Below are 23,788 nucleotides of genomic sequence, written 5' to 3'. Positions count from 1 at the left end.
CGAGATTCACTCTTCTCCAGGTTTTTGGACTTTTATTCCGGCTTTACAGTACTCAGCATTTCAATTGTTGACACTTCAGTAGGGAGCCAGTAGAACTTTTCCTTAAAAATAGAAGAAGGCTAAGGGACACTTAGTTGCCAGATAGTTTTTTCCTGCTGCAGCAAATAGAATGAAGACTGTTATTTAACTCTGAGAAGAATTTAAGGGTATTTTTGTATTATTTGTTTTTGCTCTAATTTAAAAAAAAATGTATTGCAGATAACTGAATGCCTTCATTTTACAAGGAAAAGTAAAGTGATGTGATAAATAATGTTGTAAATTAGATTGTCTTCATATTTTGATTAGAATGTCCAAAGTACATTTTTCCATGAGTCAAATGATTAAATACCTCATGTCTTTTTGACTTTACATATCTGTGTGTAGGGTCTATATTAGATCAGCGAACGCTTAAAAAAGTGAATGCTGATTGATCGACCTTATGTATGCGAAAGCTTACAATCTCGAACTGTCAGATCAGCAATTTTTTTCCTCGGGAAAAAAATCGCTGATCCAAAACACATACACACAACACAAGCACACCAATCAAACAAATTCACACACATGCACCTAAAATCTGACACATAACCCTACACTAAACTATGCACACCACTAACTATCCACTTACCTTAACCCAAACCCTAACCCTAAGGTCCGTCACTATCGCACACTCATCTCACCCGCTCCCTAACCCTAACTCACCTAAACCCTATATATATAGAGCATTAGCTATAAATAGATAGATATACACACACACACATACACAGTTAAATTACTGGTGCTAATACTGTTATTTGTTCAAATACTGCACATATCAACAAAACAGAATGGAAATGCAACTATCACATTTTGCTTATATTTGTATGTGTGAGATCATGGTATAGCAGGGATCACTGTAGTGCAAGCTCAGAGTTGATATATATAAGTTGCAGAGAGTCTGGGGCACAGCCCTCATGTGCAGAATCGAGTGGTGTTTTCCCACCTGCAAAAAGTGTTTCAATTGTTGTCTTTTTTTTTAACTTTAATTTTGTATTTGTTTTTGTGGGATTAAATGTAATGCATTTTATTGATTATTTTGTGGTCAGATGTTTGTTAGTTTGATTATTTCTGCTTGACATAGACTCATATATCTGTAACTATATCTATCTATGTCAAATTATTGAAAGACAACTTACTCAAATTCTAAATCCCAAATCATCGAGAAGACAATATCGAAACCACATATCCACCAACCATTAAACCATTAAAAACATTCACTGGGAAAGTAACCACTTGGCCACCAGGACAAAAAGCACAACAAAGCAAGTAAAACCCACCAAAGTGGGCGAGCTTGGCCCCTCCACATGTGGGGTACTGCATTCCACCCACCCCCCTAACTAAATATACCAACTCCAAGATCGCACTGTAGTGGGGAAAAGGGGAAACTCATGTTGGCCAGGGGATTCCTTTCCTGGTGAACATTTTTGTTGGTTTTATGGGATGCAGGTATGTGGTTTTGATATTGTTGTTTCAATGATTTGGGATTCAAGTAAGTGATCTTTCAATATTTTGAAGTAGACCCATATATATATATATATATATATATATATATATATATATATATATATATATATATATATGTATATATATATATATATAAAATGTGTGTGCATGTGTGTGCGTGTGTGTGTGTAACACACACACACACACACACACACACACACACACACACACACACACACACACACACACACACAGTATTTTTTTTGTAGTAAAAAGAACTTCAAAACATAAGTCCTTTTCAACAGTTTTCTTGAATTTTTTACACACAGGGTTAGTAGCAAAACAAGCTCAATAACCTGTAACTATCAGTCTTTTTCACTAAGGTATAGCCCTTAGCCTTCTGTCTGCAAGCTAGTAGTTCCAGGCAAGTGTGTCAAGGACAGCTTCTTTCTTCACAGGTACATAATACTGTCATAAATCTTATGCTGAATTGTCCAACACTTAGCAGGGTAATGGGACCCATGATGGCCTGGCCTAACTGCTACACAAAACACAATCCAGCAGAAAATGAAATATTAGACATGTCCTCCCTCCGCCAAAGTATAACTGGAGTTATGGGTCAGTCTTTCCCCTGGCAGTGATCAAGGTTCCAAGTCAAACCCAGTCATCTGCAGTCAGTGTTTGAGGTTCCCTATTTCAAAATACACTGCAGTCGGTCTTAACCCACATCTCTTCCCATTTCTACTATCAGTAGTCAGAAGTCACAACTGCAGTGTCTTGGAAGTGACTGGTGTTTCTTACTGGCTTATATTTGTGTTAAGTATCTTTCATATAATTTCTCTGCTGCCTTTTTCACAATGAAGGCGGTCTATGTCCAGAGTCCTCTTGCATTGCACTCATATGTTGTGTCAGCAACGGAGGCACCCATCTACCTACACAGAAGTATGATTAACTATCAAAGCCCCCTGTACATCTCCTATAACAACCCCAGAATATCACTTCCACCAGCAAAACCACCTACGTACACAGTCAGCAAAAGAGATATGGCAAACCACTTCAGTGCAAAGTTAGCCAGCAAAGTTTTCTGTAGTCTCCCATTCAATTGGCATCAGCATCAACCTCCTTTTACCCAATTTCCACATGGTGTTGGGGTGTTATATCAACACTGACCATCAACTCGATACAGTTTGAAAAGTAAGACCCTATCCTTGCCATCTGATATCTGTGAGTTATAACATAAAGCATGTGTTACGATAATGAATGAAGTAAACTTGCCAAACATCTATGCATATAGATTGTTGAATTGTGTATGGCATGTATGTCATCATATGTCCAGTGAAAATAAGTCCCTCAATGCATAGTGAATGCCTTAGCGTACTTCTGGGCATACAATAATACCTGTTTTTCTGGACATGAAGTAATACCTGTTTCAAGTACAAAGCCTTTTTCATTATAGCTTACTTACATAGTTTTTAGGCTGATGTGTTTTTACAGGTCGCTATTCAAAGATCAAATGTTAAAAAGTGCAAACCACTCAAGATCAAGACAAAAAGATTAAAAACCTGGAAGTTTGAATGGGACTGGACTTCTAATATGTGCTTTTGTGGTACAGTGGGGATCAAGGTATGGCTCCTTTCTTCACTGTGGTACAATGCCGGAGTTTGTGTATGTTATTTTCAGGGAGGGTGTGGAGGGGTGCAGGGATGCAGGTGCTTGTCCCCTATAAAAAGCAGGTGTTGTGTGTTTTCCACCCCTTTCAAGCTTCCAATCTTTCCAGTTTCAGTTTTGAATAATTCACTCTTTTGAGAATTCAGTCATCTAATAGTTAACCATTTGTACACAATGATTGCTTTGTTAGTGCAAAAGACTTATTAAAATGTATATTATAACTAAAATAATTTATTGTTCTGTCAGTCTATACAGGTTACCTTCTATTAATAAACATAGTTTATTATATTGATTTGTTAAACTCTAAATACAGACTGTTTAACTTTCACAGATGTTTATTTCTGCTTGAGGTAAAGGGTGAACTGAAGCTAACGGTTATTAGTATACAATACTGACTAGAAGTGCAGTGTTTACTACAATGAAGCATATAACAGAGCCTTGAATCATTTTTCAAGTCAATTTATCCAATAGTCCTTCCCATTTCACTAAGAATTATACCAGAAGATGTGTGGCTAACAGTTTTTAAATTAACAAATTAACACATCCAAAAGAGTTACTAGCATGAACATATTGTATTCAGTTAATAAAATATATAAATATTATTAAATACTAAGAACTTTCTCTTTTTGAGATTAACATGAAAATTATGTACCTCCAACCACACATAAAATTGTTTATTTCATTTTATTTTCCAGATCTCACATATGCTTGGATTTTCAATGAATATCCATCATTTGTACAGCAGGACAGTCGCCGATTTGTATCGCAGGAAACAGGACATTTATATATCGCTAAGGTGGAAGCATCAGATGTGGGGAATTATACGTGTGTTGTTACAAATACTGTAATAAACAGCAGAGTGTTGGGATCTCCTACTCCACTGGTGTTACGGAATGATGGTATGAGCTGTCTAATACTGCATCACATAAAAGTTTAGATGGATTTATTATGCTCATGGTGCACTCCTACAACATAAAAATGTCTGCAAACTTTACTCCAGAGTTATGTTTGAATGAATAACTTTTTCTGCTTTATTATTCATAATGCAGTGCTGTAAAAAGCAGTGGCGGTTGTCTGTAAAAGGTATTATTTTCTTTCCTGCTCTCATACGTGGTAAAATGAATAGTCACAGATGTACTTGTAAGAACTTTATCACTATATCAGATTTTTAACACATAATAAATTAATCAAATAACTTTGTTTCTGCATTAGCAAATTCTAAGTAAGTAAACCTTTTTATGATGCAGCTAAATGGCTTAAATAGTTTTGTATGTGAGAAAAAAATTGCCTGTCTCTTAAAAGTGACCTTTATTTATCTTTCTAAACAGAGGCTATTATAATCAACACTATTGCATTTGCCAATTATTGTAGCTGCATGTCTTAATATGAATTGTCTGCTGTGTCTACTAACAATTTGGTAATGATGTGACATTACATTGAAATGAGGAACAGAATTAAATAGGTGATGATAGTAGGCTGGAACTTTAAACAAGAGTACAGTCTTTTCTTTAGCATGAGAACAAAAAGTTATTGTTGATCTGTGCGTTGTTTTCTCTTCTCACCTAATACCTGACTTTTAGAGTATTCCGCTTATGACTATATGGCATTCGTCTGTCATTTTTTATTCTCAATTGTCACTGCATAAATATTGACAAGCACTTACAACATCTTCAGATAAATTATGCAATATATTCTTTTGGATAATATAATATTTTCATTGCACTCTTGTACAATTTTTATATCACCAACAATACCTATGTCCAATTTCCAAAATAAAAATTTGTACTTAAATGCTTTCGTACTTCTGTTTTCAAACTGCCTTTTCTCTCCTTATTTCTTATTAAATCATTCCATAATTCCTCATATTTATTTTCAAAAAAAAAAAAACACTTTTACAATCCCATTCTTTTAAGTGCCAGTAATTTTTGTTACCCGGTATATGCTTGTATCAACACAGCGTACAAAGTAGGATGAGTTAGTCCAAAACCTCTTTTTTTTACACTTGTATATAACTTTCTCCTCCAACAGAATTTGTCGATATTTTACTTGAGGGCCTCACCATTTCGTTTTGCGCAGAAGTGGGCGTGTCGCAAATTGAGTGACAACCCGGTCTGCATATGTAATTAGCCTTCAAGTAACAGTGTGTGCATACATGATGTGAGGATATTAGCATAAATTAAATGTACATACTACTTCCAAAACACAAAAGGTTAATGCACTACAAGCCCTTACTGTAGACGAGAGAAGCAGAAACATAAAGTGAATATTTCAAGCAACATCCAGTAAGATGGGCAAACAGTAGCACTAGAAGGATGCAATATGAACTATTTTTTGCTGCTTTTGCCATTTGCCCATCTGGCTGGATGTTGCTAGAAATATTCACTTTATGTTTATTTAATGTTTATAATTTAGTATAAAAAATTTTAATTTGCCTTCAAGCAATCGCGTGTGCTAACGTTATAAAAATATGCATCAGTATGTGCCTAACTATGCATACATGATGTGAGAATATTAATGTAAACACAAAAGGTTAATGCACTATAAACCCTTACTATAGATAGAAGCACAAACAGGTAGGGTCATATACCACCCCAGTTTGTAATAGCCTGCTTCATGGAGTATGCCACATCGATAATTGCAGCCTCGCACAGGCTTATATACCAAAAACAAAGTATCACACCTTAACTTTAATCTCATGTAACCTTTAATTTAATGTAAAATGTAACATTAACAGTTCACCCTGACAGTAGCCGAATATAGTTAATGTAGTATGTTATTTTTTTATAAAATGTAATATTGTAGTATTGGGAATTACTGATGTTGGTAACGTTTTACTGTTTTACTGTTTTATTATTGTTATATTACATGTCAGTGTGCTTGTTTTCTTTTTTTGACATCTGATGGTACATTCGGAGGGAATGCATATTCACGAATGACATATCATGGGGGTGGGTTTTGGGCGGGGCTTGCTACTGCACATCTGGTGAGGCCCTCAAGTAAAATATTGCCCAGAATTTAACCTGAAACCCAGATGAAACTAAAAATTAGCTGGAAGTTCTCCTTTCCTGGAATCCAATGTACTCTTCCCAAGTGTGTTTTCCCATCACTACTGCATTTATAATATATACTTTTGTTTTTCAAAATGATAACCTCAACGTTTTCCAAAATCAAAAAAATTCCATTTATTATTTTCCCATTTATTTTCCACCATCTCCATCTTTCCAAAAGTAATGCCCAATAAAGGTATTTCATTTACTAATCACTGCACCACTTCTGTACTACATACTGCTTTCTCTTACTCCTTGACTTTTATCAGCTTTCGTGCTTAAACCCACTTTCTTCAGGAAATATTTTAACTTTATTACAACTTCCTTTATCCAAGCTTTACTTTCAGCTGTAGTTATTAAATCATCACAATAAGTAACATCTTAGCCTGTATCTTTGGGGAACTACATTCACAACTAAAGAAAATACTTTACTATTCAGAGGACAGCTTCGAAAAAGCAGATGAAGTGAATCATCCATTTACTAATATTGTCACTTCACTGTTTTCATAAACTGACTTTATTTCACTCCGCATTTTTTCCACAAAACCATATTGTTCCAAAATATTCCATAAAATAGCATGATCAGCTAACATTACTTTCACATCCTCTTTTTTTCCTGCATATAGTTTTTCAACGCGCTCATTAAATTTAATAATTATTGACTCTCCCTTCCCTTTATACCATATATAATCTTTTGTTATAACTTCATGAGTTGCTCCCTCAAATCTTCTTTTTTTAATTTTTATAAAGATCTAATAGTCAGCATTATTTAATGTTATGGGTCTTTGATTCCTAATGTCTCCTTCTGAACATTTTCCATGCACATTTAATGACTCTTTCACATCCTTGATTTCTAATTTTTTCTTTTTCTAACCACTCATTAAACACCTTTGCAAGAATTTGATTTTGTGTCTTATCACTTGTTTTATCTGTACCGTGACCCATACCATCTTTGCCTAATAGAGTTTTCTTTTGCCAATTTTTATTTCTTCTTCTAAAGCAATTTCTTTATTCAACATTTCCACTTTTTGTTGAGATAATTTCCTTACCCCCACTCCACTCACCTTGCTTCTTTTCTTGTAGCGTAACTTTTTGTTGAGATAATTTCCTTACCCCCACTCCACTCACCTTGCTTCTTTTCTTGTAGCGTATATATATTTTCACATGGCCCTCCACAATTTCACTAACCTCCTTCTGTATATGCCATCTCCCCATCCTTAACCTTCATTTCCTTCTCTATTGCTGAGTCAGCTTTTACTGTTTTAGTCAAAGAAGTTGACACTTTTCCATTTCATTAATACTTCTGTTTATACTTTATTTTTATTCCTGTCCTGCAATTCTTTCTCCTTAATAAAATAGCCTATACTATCTTTATTCATATCCTTTCACATTTCTTTATGTCATGCTATATTATTTATGTTTAACTTTCCTGCATTGCATCTCCGGCCGTAAGTATGCAATGACTTGTAATTTTCTTTACAAATTAACCACCAGTATGTCCATCATGCTAAAAAAGGAATCATAGCAATAACAGCACACCGTAACTGACTCATATCTGATGCCCAAACCTGTTTATCTGTATCTTTGCCTGCTAACCTTTTCATTCCTTTTCCTCGCCTTATCATCTGTTTGTCTTCACCTATCTCTATCAACAGTGTTGTTTAGTCAGGAAAATAAAAACAGTCACATAGTTTATTGCTGTCTGGTCAGAAAAAAAAAAAACAGTCACATAGTTTCCTCATACTATCTATCGAATACCTCTCTAAAAATGAACAAACACAGAAACAAACAAAACAAAAAAATGTATCTTTGTATATACCTGGCCTCTGTCCAATTTTCATTTCTTTGTTTTAAAATTTCATTTACTTTCTTAATATCTTGCATGTTTTTTTTTTCATATTTCTGATTCTACAGCCAAAATCTGCCCTTACGATTATATTCATGTTCAGAGATACACCTGGTTTCATTTTTATCAAACGGTTATTGTCTTTCCTTCTTATCTGTATATGCACACAACTCTATTATTCTGAGGACTTCTGTCACTAATACTTATATAAACTACCGCTGAGCATTTTTCAGTACCAGCATTCCAAACTGCCTGTTTATTCCATAAGATTTCACACTAAAATATTTCTGCTTCTAGAACAAATCATATATCTTGCAAGTATGCCTCCTATACTGCTTTAATATAACTATATATAAAATATAAATCTTCTAGGTCTATTTATCAAGCTATTAACATTTATATTTTCCTGCTCTTATCCTTTGATAGGAAATATTTAAATTTTCTCCTTTATTACATTTAACTGTTCACATATACTGCTTTTCCCTTGCCTATATTATTCTTCTTCTTTGCTATCTTCTGAACCCTTTTTATCTAATACGCTCTCTGTTTTCAAATCCGTATTTTCTGTTATCAGTTATTCTTTATTTTAATATCCCTAGCCATTACTGTTTGATTGACTATACCCAGAAATCCAGATTAAAAAAACTCCCTGTACTTTTTCACTTAGCTGTTTATTACAGTTCCTGTCCTCTTCTTCAATATTCACCTGCTGCTCATTGTGTGACCCAACATTTTCTAAACACTTTCTGTTTTCGCCTGCCCCTGCTCTTCTACATATCTCCCTTTTTACTCTTAAAGCAAAAACACCCTCTCCTTTTCAGTCTTTATTATTATTTTACATTTACTCATCATATGGCTTTTCTGTTTACCTTGATTACATCGTTTGTTTACACTCACTAATCAAAAGGTCATCTCACCCACAAAAGTAGTGTATTTTAGGCAGCCCCCGTATCTTAAGGAACCTGTTGCCCCAGCCATGAAAATCACACTCGCAAGATGCTGAATATTTCCATTAGCTGTCTTTATTGTCACCATCCAGCCACCATTCCACACACTTCTGTAATCCTTCATATTACACACTTCCCCACTTCCTCACGCACTTTATCAAAATATTACTGCATGTCACATTTTTCTGTTCCATCAGCCCTAAGTAGCATAGTTATTCTTTTTTTATCCTAATTCCTTGTCTCCCCTGAATAAATATTAATTTCATAGAAAAACTTTTTTTTCACAAGCAAGCACAGATTTTTCTATCAACAAGATGGATCAAAGATCTAACATCCTTAAATGAAGTAAAGAGATGGCTTAATAATATCATCCCATACAAAATATCTGTCCAATGCACAATCTTTTTTTTTTATTCTTATTTGGAAAATTGGTTGCCTCTTTTTTAAAAGTTAACAGCACCTGTTGTTTTTTACTGGATACCTCCTACTACTGCAGCATATGATTTATGCTGAATAGCTTCCATATCTACACTTATTTCACTATCCTCACTCCTATCATCCCTGCTGCACTGAGAATTGTGCAAACATTATGGTAGTGAAGTGGCTGAAAAACACTGGAAACATGAGCCACACAGCATCATAGAAAATGAAGTCTACATCACATGGAATCACCCATTACCAGCAGTTCAAAAGACAGATGTTAGAAAACTGGATATAGTGGTCCATCAAAAGAAGACAAAAGTAGCATTGATTGTTTAAATCACCACACCCAGTAACTACAGTGTTTTGCATACAGAGACACACAAAGTCATAAAATATCAGGATTTGCAGGCAGAAACAAGAGCAATGTGAAAGAAAGATAGCCATACAGCTGCAATACTAATAGGAGCACTGGGTCTTATAAAAAAATAATCTACAATCATATTTATTATTTATTTATTATTTATTATTTATGTATTTATTTATTTAACATTTGTTTACCGGGAAAGTCCAACTTGGTACAAAGCCAATTTTCAGGGTGGCCTGGGAAGAAATGCTCCAGACGCATGTTTTTTGTGACATGGGAAGAAACCAGAGTACCCAGAGGAGGGTCTATATTAGTTCACCGAAATGGCTGAAGTTCGAACACCATATGTTCGAACTTCTAACCACGAATTGCACAAACATCAAAGTCTTAGAACAGTGATTTTTTTCCCAGGGAAAAAAATCTCTGTTCCAATAAACACACACACAACACAAGCACACAAAATAAACATCAATCCACACACATAATTCTAAAATCCTACATCTAATCCTACACTAAACTGTACATACAATACTATCTATCCACTTACCTTAACCCAAACCCTAACCCTAAGGTCCGTCACTATCACACACTCACCTGACCCACGCCCTAACCCTAACTCACCTATCCTTCCCTAACCCTAAAGTCTGTCACTATCGCACACCCACCTCACCCACGCCCTAACCCTAACTTACCTAACCTGCACCCTAACCCTAACGTCCCCACAATCGCACACTTACCTGAACCCGACCCATAACTTCCCACCACACTCCTGATAATCACAAAGCCACAGAAACGACCCACTGAATTCTTTCCTTGGGAAAGAATTCGGTGTTCCATGGCCTTGCGATAATCAGTGTTCGAAGTTCACAGTTCGAACATCTGGTATTCGATCGTCAGCCGTTTCAACAGACTGATATATAACCCCCCCCAGGAGGAAACCCACACAAATGCAGGGATGACATGCAGACTCCACACAGAAGGCACCACAGCCGAGAATCGAACCAGAGAGCCTCTTGTTGTGAGATGACAATGCAACCGCTTGCACCAATACATGTAAAGCCATACGAATTGCAGAAGGAGACATTACTGGGCACATTGCGGGTGCTGCGAAGAGCACTTCTGGCTGACATCAAAGACTGAAACAATACTAATTTCATGAACTTTAATCATACTCTGACATAGGAATGGGGTCCATTTCCATCACGGTGTTAGAAAACCAAAAGACTTGGAGAAATTAAAAAAAAAGAAAAAAAAAGAACTAGAGTCTTTGTGACAGGCAGGATGCTGTAACACTGGTTTAGACACTAGTAACAAATGATTCTGATTTCATCTGAATTCCACTCCTTGTGATTCCACAATGTACGATCTTGGCTTTCGACAGAAACTTTTCACAAATCCGATGCTATCAAAACCTTTTGATGTCTGCATCCTTACTATCTCCCCTTTTTGTAAAGAACAGAGAGGTTTACTGGTTTTATCATAGTAAGAGTTCTGGGACAAATGATTTTTCAACAGTTGGACTGTTAGCACATGGAACCAATAAATTACCTCTGACTGGTAGTGTGGTTCTGATTTGTCTTGACATTAAGTCTCTGGGCAAGTGAACCAAAATGTTTATCATGAGGAATGTTTCTGAGATTTAACAAGTTTGAAAAACATTGGTATTGTCACATCTGGATTTCTCTGACAGCTGTTTTGCACTTTGAACTGCACATTCAGCCAAGCCGTTTGACTGAGGGTATTCAGGACTACTCGTAATATGCACAAAGTCGCGCTGTTCTGCAAATCTCTTGAACTTCTGATTAGTAAACTGTGCACCATTGTCAGAAATAACTCTGCGTGGACTACCATGGGCACAAAAATGTTGCTTCAACTTAGTAATGACAGTACTGGAAGTTAGGTTGAGAAGTAGGTCAATCTTGAAGCAATTTGAATAAGTGTCTGCTAATACCATGTAATGCTGACCATTCCACTAAAAGATATCTGTGGCTACTGTCGACCAAGGTAGTTCAGGAATCTGGCTTAAGTGCAGTGGTTCTTTCTGTTAATCCAGCTTTGTACTATTACATACTGAATAAGATGAAAGTACTTTCTCAATACCTTTTGAAAAAGAAGGCCAAAATACCAGACTTCTCATCCTTCTTTTGGCAGAATCAGCTCCTGGGTGGCCATGATGCAAGATCTTAATATACTCTTGTTGCAAGGATTTTGGAACAATCACTTTAAGACCTTTCATGATGATACCATTGTCTGACAAAATCTCATCAATGTAATGAAAATAAGATTGCACTTATACTGATAAACAAGATTGCTTTGAAGGCCAGCCCTGACTGATGCTTCTGGAGAAATGGATCTGATGCTGTGTGAGTTCTGAGCTCATCAAAATGTGTGGTAGAAAAATTTCTCACTTCCATGGCCTCAAAATCAAGTTGGTCATCTTTATGCTGCTCTGTGTTTTTTTTCTGGCAATCGAGATAATGTATCAGCAAGATAAAGAATTTTGCCTTTTGTGTAAACAAGACTGAAATTATACTTCTGCAATCTAAACATCATACATTGCCATCTAGCTGGAGCTGTATGCATAGGCTTTCTCAAAATAGTAACAAGAGGTTAGTGGTCAGTTTCAGTCTGGATAGTTTGACCATAAATATAATCATGGAACTTCGAACCTGCAAACCCAATTGCCAAAAGCTCTTTCTCAGTCTGGGCAAATTGTATCTGTGTCTGGGTAAGAGTTCTCAATGCATAGGCTACTGGTCTACCCTCTTGAAGAATGACCACACCTAGACCAAATTTAGCATCACAGGAAAGAGTAACTGGTTTGTGAACATCCAATCCAAAAGGTAAAAACACAAATGTGAAACCAAACAAATACCTTCCGAAGGCTGCTGATAAATATTAAAAATCCTTTAATGGATGAATGCCCAAAATACAACCACCATAAAAAAACACTGTTGAGTGCTTTCGTACACCCTCTTAGGTGAACTTCTTCAGAACAATTAAAAACAATTCAGATGCACTTAAATACCTACATAACATGTTGTCAATTAAACAATTACAAAATCTTTTAAAATTAAAGGGACATACTTCCCCCCTTATAATATAGCAATAACCCACGCCTGGGTGTGGGTAATGCTAAATTTACCCACGGTTGGCGTGGTTTGGTCCCGAGGCGCCCGAGGACCAAAAAGCCAACCGTGGTAATTTAGCATTACCCACCCAGAAGTGGTTATTGCTATTATAACTTGACATTATTTAAGAAAAGAAACTGTTACTTTTCTTAAATAATGGCATAGTATAATGCCTGTTTACTGCCCTTCCGCAGATGTCTGGCATCCGCGGCAGTTCTGATGTACTGCGCGCCTGCGCAGTACATCAGAGCTGTGGGCAAAAGCAACGGAGAAAGCAAGATCTCCGTTGCTTTTGTTTAGTGTCTCGCTATGTTAAATGGGTTTAAGATAGCGAGACAGTTTTAAAATAAGCAACGGACATCTCCGTTGCTTATTTTAAAACTGTCTCGCTATGTTAAACTCATTTAACATAGCGAGACTTAAAAAGCAACGGAGATCTTGCTTTCTCCGTTGCTAACACTGCCTCGCTATGTTAAATGGGTTTAACATAGCGAGACAGCTTTAAAATAAGCAACGGAGACTCCGTTGCTTATTTTAAAGCTGTCTCGCTATGTTAAACCCATTTAACATAGCGAGACAGTGTTTAAAAAAAACGAGTTATACTAATGGAAAAAAGTCCGGGCGACCGGACCTTTTTCCATTAGTATAACTCGATTTACAACGGGCACGCTGGCCAATCAGCGTGCACGTTTTGGGGGGATCATGGTATAATACATAATGTTTCATCTTTAACAAAGGTACAGTAGACCATACTAAACTGTCATTTAAACCAGGATATACTGTTGCTCTTAAACTAATTTGCCATCTAGTTTCCTTAAGATTTAAATTATCATTTGTTACTTTGCCCTGCATATCCTTTTGTATAGAATCCAATACAAAAAATTTGAACCCATGTGTACTGTTTTTTTTGTATATGTCTATATAGGGCATTTGTGGATGCCTCTAGTCTGATGTCTCTCATATGATCATAAATCCGATCCCTCAACCTTCTAGAGGTCTTCCCAACATAAAAACATGAACATTGTTGGCATATAGCAACATATACTACATTCACTGAGTTACAATTATAATGGGATCTAGCAGTATATGTATATTTGTGAATTGTTACTTGATTGTTCACTAATATGTGTGTGCAAAACTTACATGTCCCTCATTTGAATGTGCCAGTCCTTTTATTTTGGTTGGCCTGAGAGGTAGTAGTGGCCATTTTCAATATTTGTTTAAAGGTGATGTCTTTTTTGTATATCACCTTGGGTGCTGTTCCTGTTTTTCCACCATATTTGGTTCAGATAAAATCAACCACCAATTTTTTAAAATTACATTAGTTATATACCTGACATCCAAACTGTATGTGGTGATAAATGCTCTATTATATCCCTCTTGTTCATGTTGCCTTATAATAGTCACCGTCCCACCATGGAGGAGGACTGGTTGATTTATCTCCATTTTTCTTTTTCTTTGGACTTCTCCTAGGATATCATGGATGGAACCTTCCAGACAGCCTCTCATTAGAAACACATTTAGCACTTTCCCACATTCATCTGTAAAATTCCTTTTATTAGATATCATTCTGGCCAGTCTAACAAACTGGCCTTTTACAACAGCTTTTTTCTGATGTGCGGGATGGTTGCTGGTGTAATGTAAATATGTGTTAGAAAACCTAGGTTTTCTGTAAATGTTGGACTCATATTAGCCTTCAGTGTAATTTTTGCTCACCTCCACATCTAAAAACACAGTTTTGTGCTGGTCAACATTATAAGAAAATTGTAAAAAAGAAACTGTATCATTCACATAATTCAAAAACTGATTTAACTCATCCATAGTACCATTCCACACCAGAAACAGGCCATCCAAGAATCTTACATAGATACTACATTTGGCAAAAAATGGGCTAGTTTTAATATACATATCTTCCCATTCTGCCATAATATAGTTAGCAAACATGGGGGCACATGATGCCCCCATGGCGACCCCAGTGCTTTGTCTAAAATACTGTCCCTCAAAATATAAAAAATTATTTTTAAGGGCAATTTCCATAAGGGCACTCATAGTAGTCACATCACACTTTTGTGTAGCTCTGCTTTTATATAGTTGCTCTTCAAACCATTCTATACCAACTACATGTGCAATAACAGAAAATAAATCATGCACATCTAATGTGACTAAAACTGCCTCATTAAACTCAAGATTCCCTAATAACTTTAAAAAATGCCAGGAATCCTTACATATTTGTTCAGTCTTATTTATCCCAGACTGTAATTTTTTTGTCCAAGTATTTAGCTATAAAGAAAGTCTTAGACTTCTTCGCATCCACTATCGGGCAAAATGGAAGGTTATATAAGTCCTTGTGTATTTTAGGAATTCCAAACATACTTGCAATTACCAGTTGATCATTATGCATGAAGTCATAATCAGCTTGGGTTAATGTCCCATCTAATAACATATCCATCAAATGGGCATCGATTTTACTATATTCAATCGCTATCTTATTTCTGGACACAATTTCATAAACATCAGTCATTAATAGTCCATGCATTTTAGCTGTATAATCAATCCTGCATCTGAATTGTTTTTAATTGTTCTGAAGAAGTTCACCTAAGAGGGTGTACGAAAGTGCTCAACAGTGTTTTTATGGTGGTTGTATTTTGGACATTCATCCATTAAAGGATTTTTAATATTCATCAGCAGCCTTCGGAAGGTATTTGTTTGGTTTGTGAACATCATAGTAGCTGAGAGTTGGTGGACTGGCAATTTTTCTTCTTCAGGGCATCAAACACTCTTTGATGCTGTTCTGACCATGACCAAATTACATTTTCGCTTGTCAGCTCTCATAATGGCACTGAAAGGTAGCTTAAATCTGGAATGAACTTGCCTAAATAGATGACCATACCAAAAATACGTTGTAGGGCTTGAACATTGGCTGGAGCTGGCATCTTTAGAATTGCTGTTTACTTTAAAGCCTGAACTGGTAAATAAATGACCATCGTAAGTAACTTCTCATAGCCTGAACTTGCACTTCTAAGGATTCAACTTAAGATTTACTTCATGTGCTCTTTCCAGAACTTTCTTGAGGTTTCTGTCATGTTCAGCTTCACTATTGCCTCCTACTAGAACATGATCCACTATAATAGCACAGAGATAGCCAGAAAAAATTTGCTCCATCACCCATTGAAAGACTTCACCGGCAGAATTTATTTCAAATGGCATTTTCAGAAATCTGTATCTTCAAAATGTGCTTAACAATGAAGATTTCCGGTCAAGTAAAATTTGCCATAATGAACTCTTTGCGTTTAGAACAGAAAAAACAGTGGTGTTTAGCATGAGGGTGGCAACTTCTTTGTCTGTGCACATTGGATAATGAGGTCTTTTTTAGGCTTTGTTCAGATCTCTTGGATCAATACATACTTTTTTTATGAGCTACTACCATGGAGGATACCCGTTCAATAGGTTCTTCTACTGGACATATTACTCCTAGCTGTCATTTTGTCTAGGTCACCTTTGACTCTGCTCTGCATAGCTACTTCAAATTTCTGTGCTGATCTGACAACTGGGCTGACCTCTGGGTCTAACTTCATGGAGTACACAACTGGTAGAGTGTCTAATTTCTCCGCAAAAATATCAGCATACTCAGAAAAAATAGTTTGGGCGAAATTTGAGCTGTTGTTATTCAGGCTTACATGGTGCACTTCTTTATTAAATGAAAGCAGTCCTATTTTCAAACTGTCTCTGAGGCCTAATCATGACTGCATGTGTCTCTTAACTAAAAAAAGTTGCAAGTTATAGCTGTTCCCAGCAGAGTAACATGACAAAATTGCAAGAAATAGCTGTTCCCAGCAGAGTAAGATGACAGCACTACTGAGCCCTCGTTTGAATCTTGTCACCTCCATAAGCAACAAGCTTTGCACGCTTTGTCAAATCAAGTTGTTTTGTAGCTTTTACTCTAGCAAATGTTTCTGCTGACATAACATTGCACTTTAAGCCAGTATCTACTTTGAGCTCTACAGGACTCCCATTAATCCAAACAGTACAAAAGATTTCATTCTTTCCCCACAAACCTACTGTATTAACTGTTTCACCAAGCACAGACACACCATTAACATAAAATGTAGGGTTGTAGCTTTCTAGTTGATCAGTTTGCCTCTTGGAATGCCCTCTTTTAGTAAAAGAATGTTCCCTATGTGATATACAAAACCATTTGAAATTATTCCACTTATTGCATGAATGACACTGCTGACCAAACTCTAAGCACTTTTTTCTTTTGGGTGCGTGATTTCCACCACAGTTACAACAGTTGACTATGAACTAGGTGGGGGCACATGTTTTGACTCACCCTTATGCTTCGCTGAGCAAGCTCTGGAATTTGCTGGAAAGACCCAGGGTTTGACAGGGACTGTTACAGGACCTGCAGTAGCTGCCATGTGCTTGGACCTGTTTTTTTAACCACTTGCTGCAAACTATCAACATGAGCTTTGTCACGGTGCCTTCCACAGCTGTTCTCATTGGTAAGCATACTTGTGTGCCTTTCTGTAATCTCATATATCTGACAAATCTCAATGGCTTTATTTAACGTTAACTCACTGTCTCAAAGCAAAGTCTTCCTCACTGTGCCATTATTAATACCACACACAAGACAGTCTATCACGTCACCTCTCACATCACCAAATCTGCACGTTTTAGCATTGTTTCTGAAGTCAGTTATATATGCTGCAATAGTTTCACCAGGTTTTTGATCTGTTGTGTAAAATAAGTGCCTTTCCATTGTAATATTCATTTAGGGGTTACACATGTCTCTAAATTTATGTTTTAAGCAGTCTGGGTCATCCCTTGCTTCAGCTGGTGCCACTACATGGCAGTCTTCCCTCATCATCATTATCATCGTCATCAGCCCCCATTTTCAATCACCCTCTCCAGAACTTTCATGTAATATGATAGGAGTTTGATGCCTCTGTACTGCCCACAGCTGTGGATGTCCCCTTTGTTCTTGTACACTGGCATGAGTATGCTTGTTCTCCAGTCATCTGGGATATGCCCTTCTCTCCACACTGCTATGAGTACCCTTAGGAGCCATTTCTCCCCTACCTCACCCATCATTCTTGTCATATCTGCTGTGACCTCACCTGAGCCTGCTGCTTTCCCTGACTTTAATTTCCTTAGTGCTGTTCTTACTTCTTGTAGGGTGGGCTCCTCTTCTTCTCTCATTCTAGGCTGTTTCTGGGGTATACAGCTTTTGTGGGGTTTTCTTCATTCAGAAGCTGTTGGAAATACTCCTTCCATCTGCCTTTGATATCCTGTGGACTGGTGAGTAGGTTGTTGCTGGCATCCCTTATGAAGGTTGTCTGACTATCTTCTTTCTGTCTTTGCCTTGCAATCTGATATAGTTTATTTGTGCCACTTACTGAGTCACTTTCCAGAAGTTGGTAGAGTGCCTCAAATGCCCTATTCTTTGCTATTGCAACTTCTTTCTTAGCTTCTTTGTTAGCCAACCAGTAATCCTTCCTAGCCTGGTCAGTCTTTTCTATCTCCCACTTCTTTCTGCACTCCTTCTTTCTTTTGATGACTTCCTGCACTTCTGCATTCCACCACCAGCTTTCCTTATGTACCTTATTTCCATACCTGGCTCGGCCACTTATCTTTTCTGTAATCCTAACACATACACAAATAGCCAAAAACTTTAAGCATTTCATAAAATCAATTTCGAACTTACTGACTAACACCCCTAATGCTGGACTCCCCACCCTTCAACCTATTTAGACGCTAACCCCAGACCATCAACTACTTCTAATCCTGTCATTAACCCCTCTACTCAACAAATCATCATACAATCTCCATTCTCATTTCAGCCCATATGCACTGACACCATTAAGAAACTGCTACAAGAACTAAAACCCTGTTCTGCCTTAGCTGACAATCTTCCACCACACTACCTCCAACTGGCTGCTATCTCAGTCACCTACGCAATCACTATCCTTATAAATAGGTCTTTGTCTGAATCAGAAGTACCTACTATATGGAAACAATCTCACATCACCCCCGTCCACAAAGGAGGCAACTCTTTTGATTCATCCAATTTCCGTCCTATATCCATCTTGTCACCCATATCCAAAATTCTTGAGAGAGGTGTCCATCAGCATTGCAAAACAACCTTTTAACCAAAACCCAAAATGGCTTCCAACCTAACCACAGCACAGCTACAGCCCTATTATCCTTTACAGACACTGTGAACAAGGCCAGAGATACAGGATGCTATACAGCCACAGTATTCCTTGCTCTCTCCAAGGCCTTTGACACAATGTCTCAACCCTTACTTTTGAATACACTGTCTAACTTAGGCTTCTCACATAACACAGTAAAATGGTTTCAGAGCTACCTCAAGGATCGTAAACAAGCAGTGAAATGATCCAATAAACTCTCACTCTTTCTCCACAACCCTACTGGAGTCTCCCAAGGCTCCATCCTAGGACCCCCTGCTCTTTAACATTTTCACAAACAACCTTCACACTGCCTCTTACCCTGGGACCCTCATTCAGTATGCTGATGATTCCACCATAATCTGCACTGCTCAATCACTACCAGAACTACTTTCAAAAACTTAACAGTCCTTTACTGTTGTATAATCCTGGCTAAGAAATGCCCAACTCCTTCTTAATCCAAAGAAGACAAAACTAGTACACTTTCATCCCCAAAACACCTCCACTGTCACTGATCATTTCAATATCCTTGCATCTGACAACACTGTCATAGAAACAGTGCAGGAAACCAAACTTCTAGGTGTTATCATTGACAATAAACTTTAATTTGACCCCATATACAGAAAAATATGAAGAAAACTCATCAAACATTAGGACTCTTATATAGAAACAAACATTTCTTTACTGCAGCAACCATAACTACCATTGCAAAAACATGTTTACTTACCTCCCATCTTTATGGTGCCCCTATCCTAAGTAACATAAACTTCTACCCTAAGCAAGATGGAACAGTGCTACAACAAAGTTGCAAAGTTTGCCACAAATGCTAAATGTCACATGCACCACTGTAAACCACTCCTAGAATTAATATGGCATGAACTCTCCAACCAATTTGCCTTTATCCAGTTATCCATTTTGCACAACCTTATTTTCAAGCCTACTGCTTGCCCTGCACTAGCCAGTCTAGTCAAACCTTACACACCAAATTGATCCCTACGATCAGAAGATAAAAGTCTCTTAGCTATTTCAAAACCCAAAAGAAAGCCAGGTCACTCTCTGTATCCATACTGTGTTTCTATAATTTGGAATTCACTATCTCTAGCTACCAGGTGTATGCCTGGCATCTTCTTGCACACTAGCCTTATCGTCCTCTTTTGTCACATTTCAATCCCTCACAGGCTTCAAGATCCTGAGGCTCTTTTAACCTTTCTCTGTTTCTATACCATATCCTTAAGCTACTGCTCAGGCTGTATTGTTCTATTCATCTTAACTCTCTCACTATCTATCTGCATCACTAACTTTCTGGCTGCTATTTTCCTAACTGAAACTAACATTCTATTTTTCATGTACTATAACAGTCAATGTCACACATTGCACTACGTACATACTGTTTTTGGACACTATCTACATCATATATGGTGAGAGTGACTATTATTGTCTATAATGTTTTAACTCTATAGAATTGATGTGTCTATATTACATAATCAAACTTTTAAATGTTTGAATGTCATATGGTCAACACCATATGATGGAACCTTTAATAGTTCGAAAATGTAACAAAAAAAATTAACCAAAGAAAAAACCTACCTGAACGGTTTAAGCAGGGTTCAAGCCACCCAGCACCCCCCTAAACCCCTTGCTCTTTAAATATACTAACTCCGAGATCGCACTACAGTGCAGAAAAGGGAAATCTTCCCATTCAACACTGTATGGAGATCTCCGTTGAAACGTTCAAACTTTTAAAAGTTCGATCATATGGTGTCTACCATATGACATTCGTACTTTTAAGAGTTCGACAACGTGAAATAGACCCGAATTGTCTAGATGTGTAGTAATATATTGCAACATCTTGTAACTTATTTTGTATAGTATTTCTAATGTAATTTGTATTGTATTGTATTATACTGTATTTATATTATTCTGTATGTGGAGCTTTTCTCCCCGGGCCTCTATTGAAAATGGGTTCTGTAGATCCAGTCAGACCATCCCGATAAACAAATGTCAAATAAATAACAGCTGTTTTTAGGCGCTGCCACTTTTGTTCAACTCCACCTACTTCCTCCTGTTCTTGGGGTGCTAGAGCCCTGAGTAATTCCTTGAACTGTTGTACTTTCTCTCCAGTCAACTTCCAGGACTTCAGCCTGGTCTCTGTTGACTTTAGAGCCTTTTCTCACCACTGCTTGCAGCTGATTATAGCAGCTAGTGGTTTATGCTGTGGGCCAACTGTTTCATTGGGGATGACTTTACAATCATGGATTCTGCCCCAGTGCCTTTAACTTAATAGGAAGAAGTCTACCTGAGTTGCATGTTGACTATTCTTGTATGTGATCTTGTGACTGTCTCTCTTTCTGAACCATGTATTGGCTATTATCAAGCCATTTTCCAGGCAGAAGTCTAGAATGGCCTCTCCTTCTTTATTTTTCTTGCCCCACCCATGTGGACCCAGGCAGTCCTCATATCCTGTTCTATTTGCCCCAATATGCTCATTCAAGTCACCCATTATCAAAACCAACTCATGTTGTACTGCTTTATTTAGTAGGTCCTGCAACTGCTGTCTAAATGCATTCTTATCCTCACTATCATGACCTTGCTGTGGAGCATAGCTGAGATTATGAATACTGCCCTATCATTACACTGGAGTCTGATTGCAATGAGTCTGTCATTAATTCTGATGTTATCAATCACTGCCTTCTGAAGCCTCTCTCTCACCACAATTCCTGCACCATTTCTAGCCTGTCCTCCTCCTGAGTAGTAGAATCTTGATCCCAAGCCAAGTGACTTGCTGCACTGCCCTTCCATCTTGACTCTTGGATACACAGGATGTCTAGCCTCCTCCATATCATCATGTCATCCAATTCCAAGCTACATTCTGTCAGTGGACCTACATTAAGCGTAACAATTCTCAGTTCATGTTTGGTAAGTTGGTTGATTTTACATCCAGATTTCCCTCAACAGAGCTATCCCAGGTAACCCAGGTCTTCCCTCTCCCCTGCAAACACAGCAGGTGCATACACAAATGAGCGCTCTCTTTCAGTGGCTTTTGAAACAGCTAAATTAAGCAGAATAAATGTTTTTGTGCATGCATCTTTGTCAGAAAAATTAGTCTGTGTGAAAATATCATATTCCTGCTCAAACAATCTTCAATTTTATGCAATTTTGTTATCAAACATAAGTGGTTTGGGTCTGTGAAATCCTTCTGCCATGCCCACAGATTATAGTAAAACAATGCAAAATGGGCCTTGTAATTATGTACAAACATTCACACACACCAGGTACTTGCAATAATAAACAGATGCACAATAGGCTCTTCGAAATACTGTACTCCATGAAATATGTCTTGAAATAACTGTACTTTATGAAATATTCTTTGAAACAACTTTACTTTGTGAAATAACTGCACTGTAGTACTAATACTGCACACACTTGCAAACACTTTGCATGCTTTGGATACTTTGAATCACTTCAGTTAATATGTAAAAGTAGCTCACAGAAAGAAAATACGGCCATTTTCCCTTTTTTGAACATTTTATGCAATTTGGATATTGTTTCACACATTTTCATAATTATTTTGAATATTTTTATCAATATGTCACAGTCTTAGACATTTTGTTTCATAAGAAGTTCATTTGGAACATGGACTTAACACTACTTTCACTGAACATAAATGGTTTAAATAACCCAAAGAAAAGATCAAACCTACTAAAATATTTAAAATTAAACAAAGCGCAAGTAATATTTCTTCAACAGACTCACTTTAAAGATGATGAAAAGCATTTATGGAATCCAAATGAATATACAACAATAATGCAATCATCATATAAAACCAAAATTAGAGGAGTTAGGATACTATGGAAAAAAAACATCATTAATCCCCAAATTCTTTATAGCTATGAAGATAAAGAGGGGCTTATAACACTTGTTATAATAAAATTCAATAATAGAATCTGGACATTAGTAAATCTTTATTGGTTCCCAAGAATAGGAAAAAGTTTGACAAAGAAACATCTAGACTTTATTAGTAAAACATATAAAGGTAGCTTGATATTAGGTGGTGACTTTAATTGCATTCTTGATAAGTCAGAGACCACCAACAAAAAAAAAAAAAAATACGTATAACTCCTATAGCAAAGCTACTCAAAAAATGGGTTGAAAAATCACAATTTAATAGACACATTCAAATTTAGAGAAAGTAACTCACTGCTATTTTCGCACCAAGATCACAGATTTACAACCCAAACAAGAATAGATGAAGTTTTTTGTTTCACAAGACCTTGATGCAAAGATAAATAGTTTTACAATCATACCATGTTCGTTATTAGATCATAGAGCAATCCTTATTAATATTCAAACAAATTTTAAAAAAATTAATACAAATGACAAGGCTTCCAGCATATATTACGAATCTAAAAGAATTTAAACCTTGGCTACTCACTGAGTTGAAATTCTTTCTAGACACTAATCTCACTAATGAAATCAGCATAGTTATGGTATGGGACGCTCTAAAAGCCTATATTTATGGTAAAATTATCACATGGTACAAAAATAAACTAAAAGAATGGGAATCAGAATTACTCAACATACAAAATCAAATAAAAATACATAATAATAATAATTTAACAAATGCACTGACTAATAAGAAGAAAATTAATGATCTGC

The 23,788-nt window shown here is 36.7% G+C and overlaps 1 protein-coding gene across 1 annotated transcript in view; it reads left to right on the top strand.

Annotated features, from left to right (window-relative positions):
- LOC122807067 (contactin-3-like) overlaps positions 1-23,788 on the top strand; it is a 2,190,808-nt gene that overhangs the window by 1,292,007 nt on the left and 875,013 nt on the right. Inside the window, exon 6 of the mRNA XM_044077995.1 lies at positions 3,882-4,085. Within this exon, the coding sequence (XP_043933930.1) occupies positions 3,882-4,085 (204 nt within the window). The remainder of the gene's footprint in view (positions 1-3,881; positions 4,086-23,788) is intronic.

This window comes from Protopterus annectens, chromosome 7.part0, assembly GCF_019279795.1.
Source record: "Protopterus annectens isolate FY-2018-M chromosome 7.part0, PAN1.0, whole genome shotgun sequence".
NCBI classification, from domain to species: domain Eukaryota; kingdom Metazoa; phylum Chordata; order Ceratodontiformes; family Protopteridae; genus Protopterus; species Protopterus annectens.
Note: the sequence above shows the minus strand (reverse complement) of the source record. Positions and strands in the feature narration are given on the sequence as shown.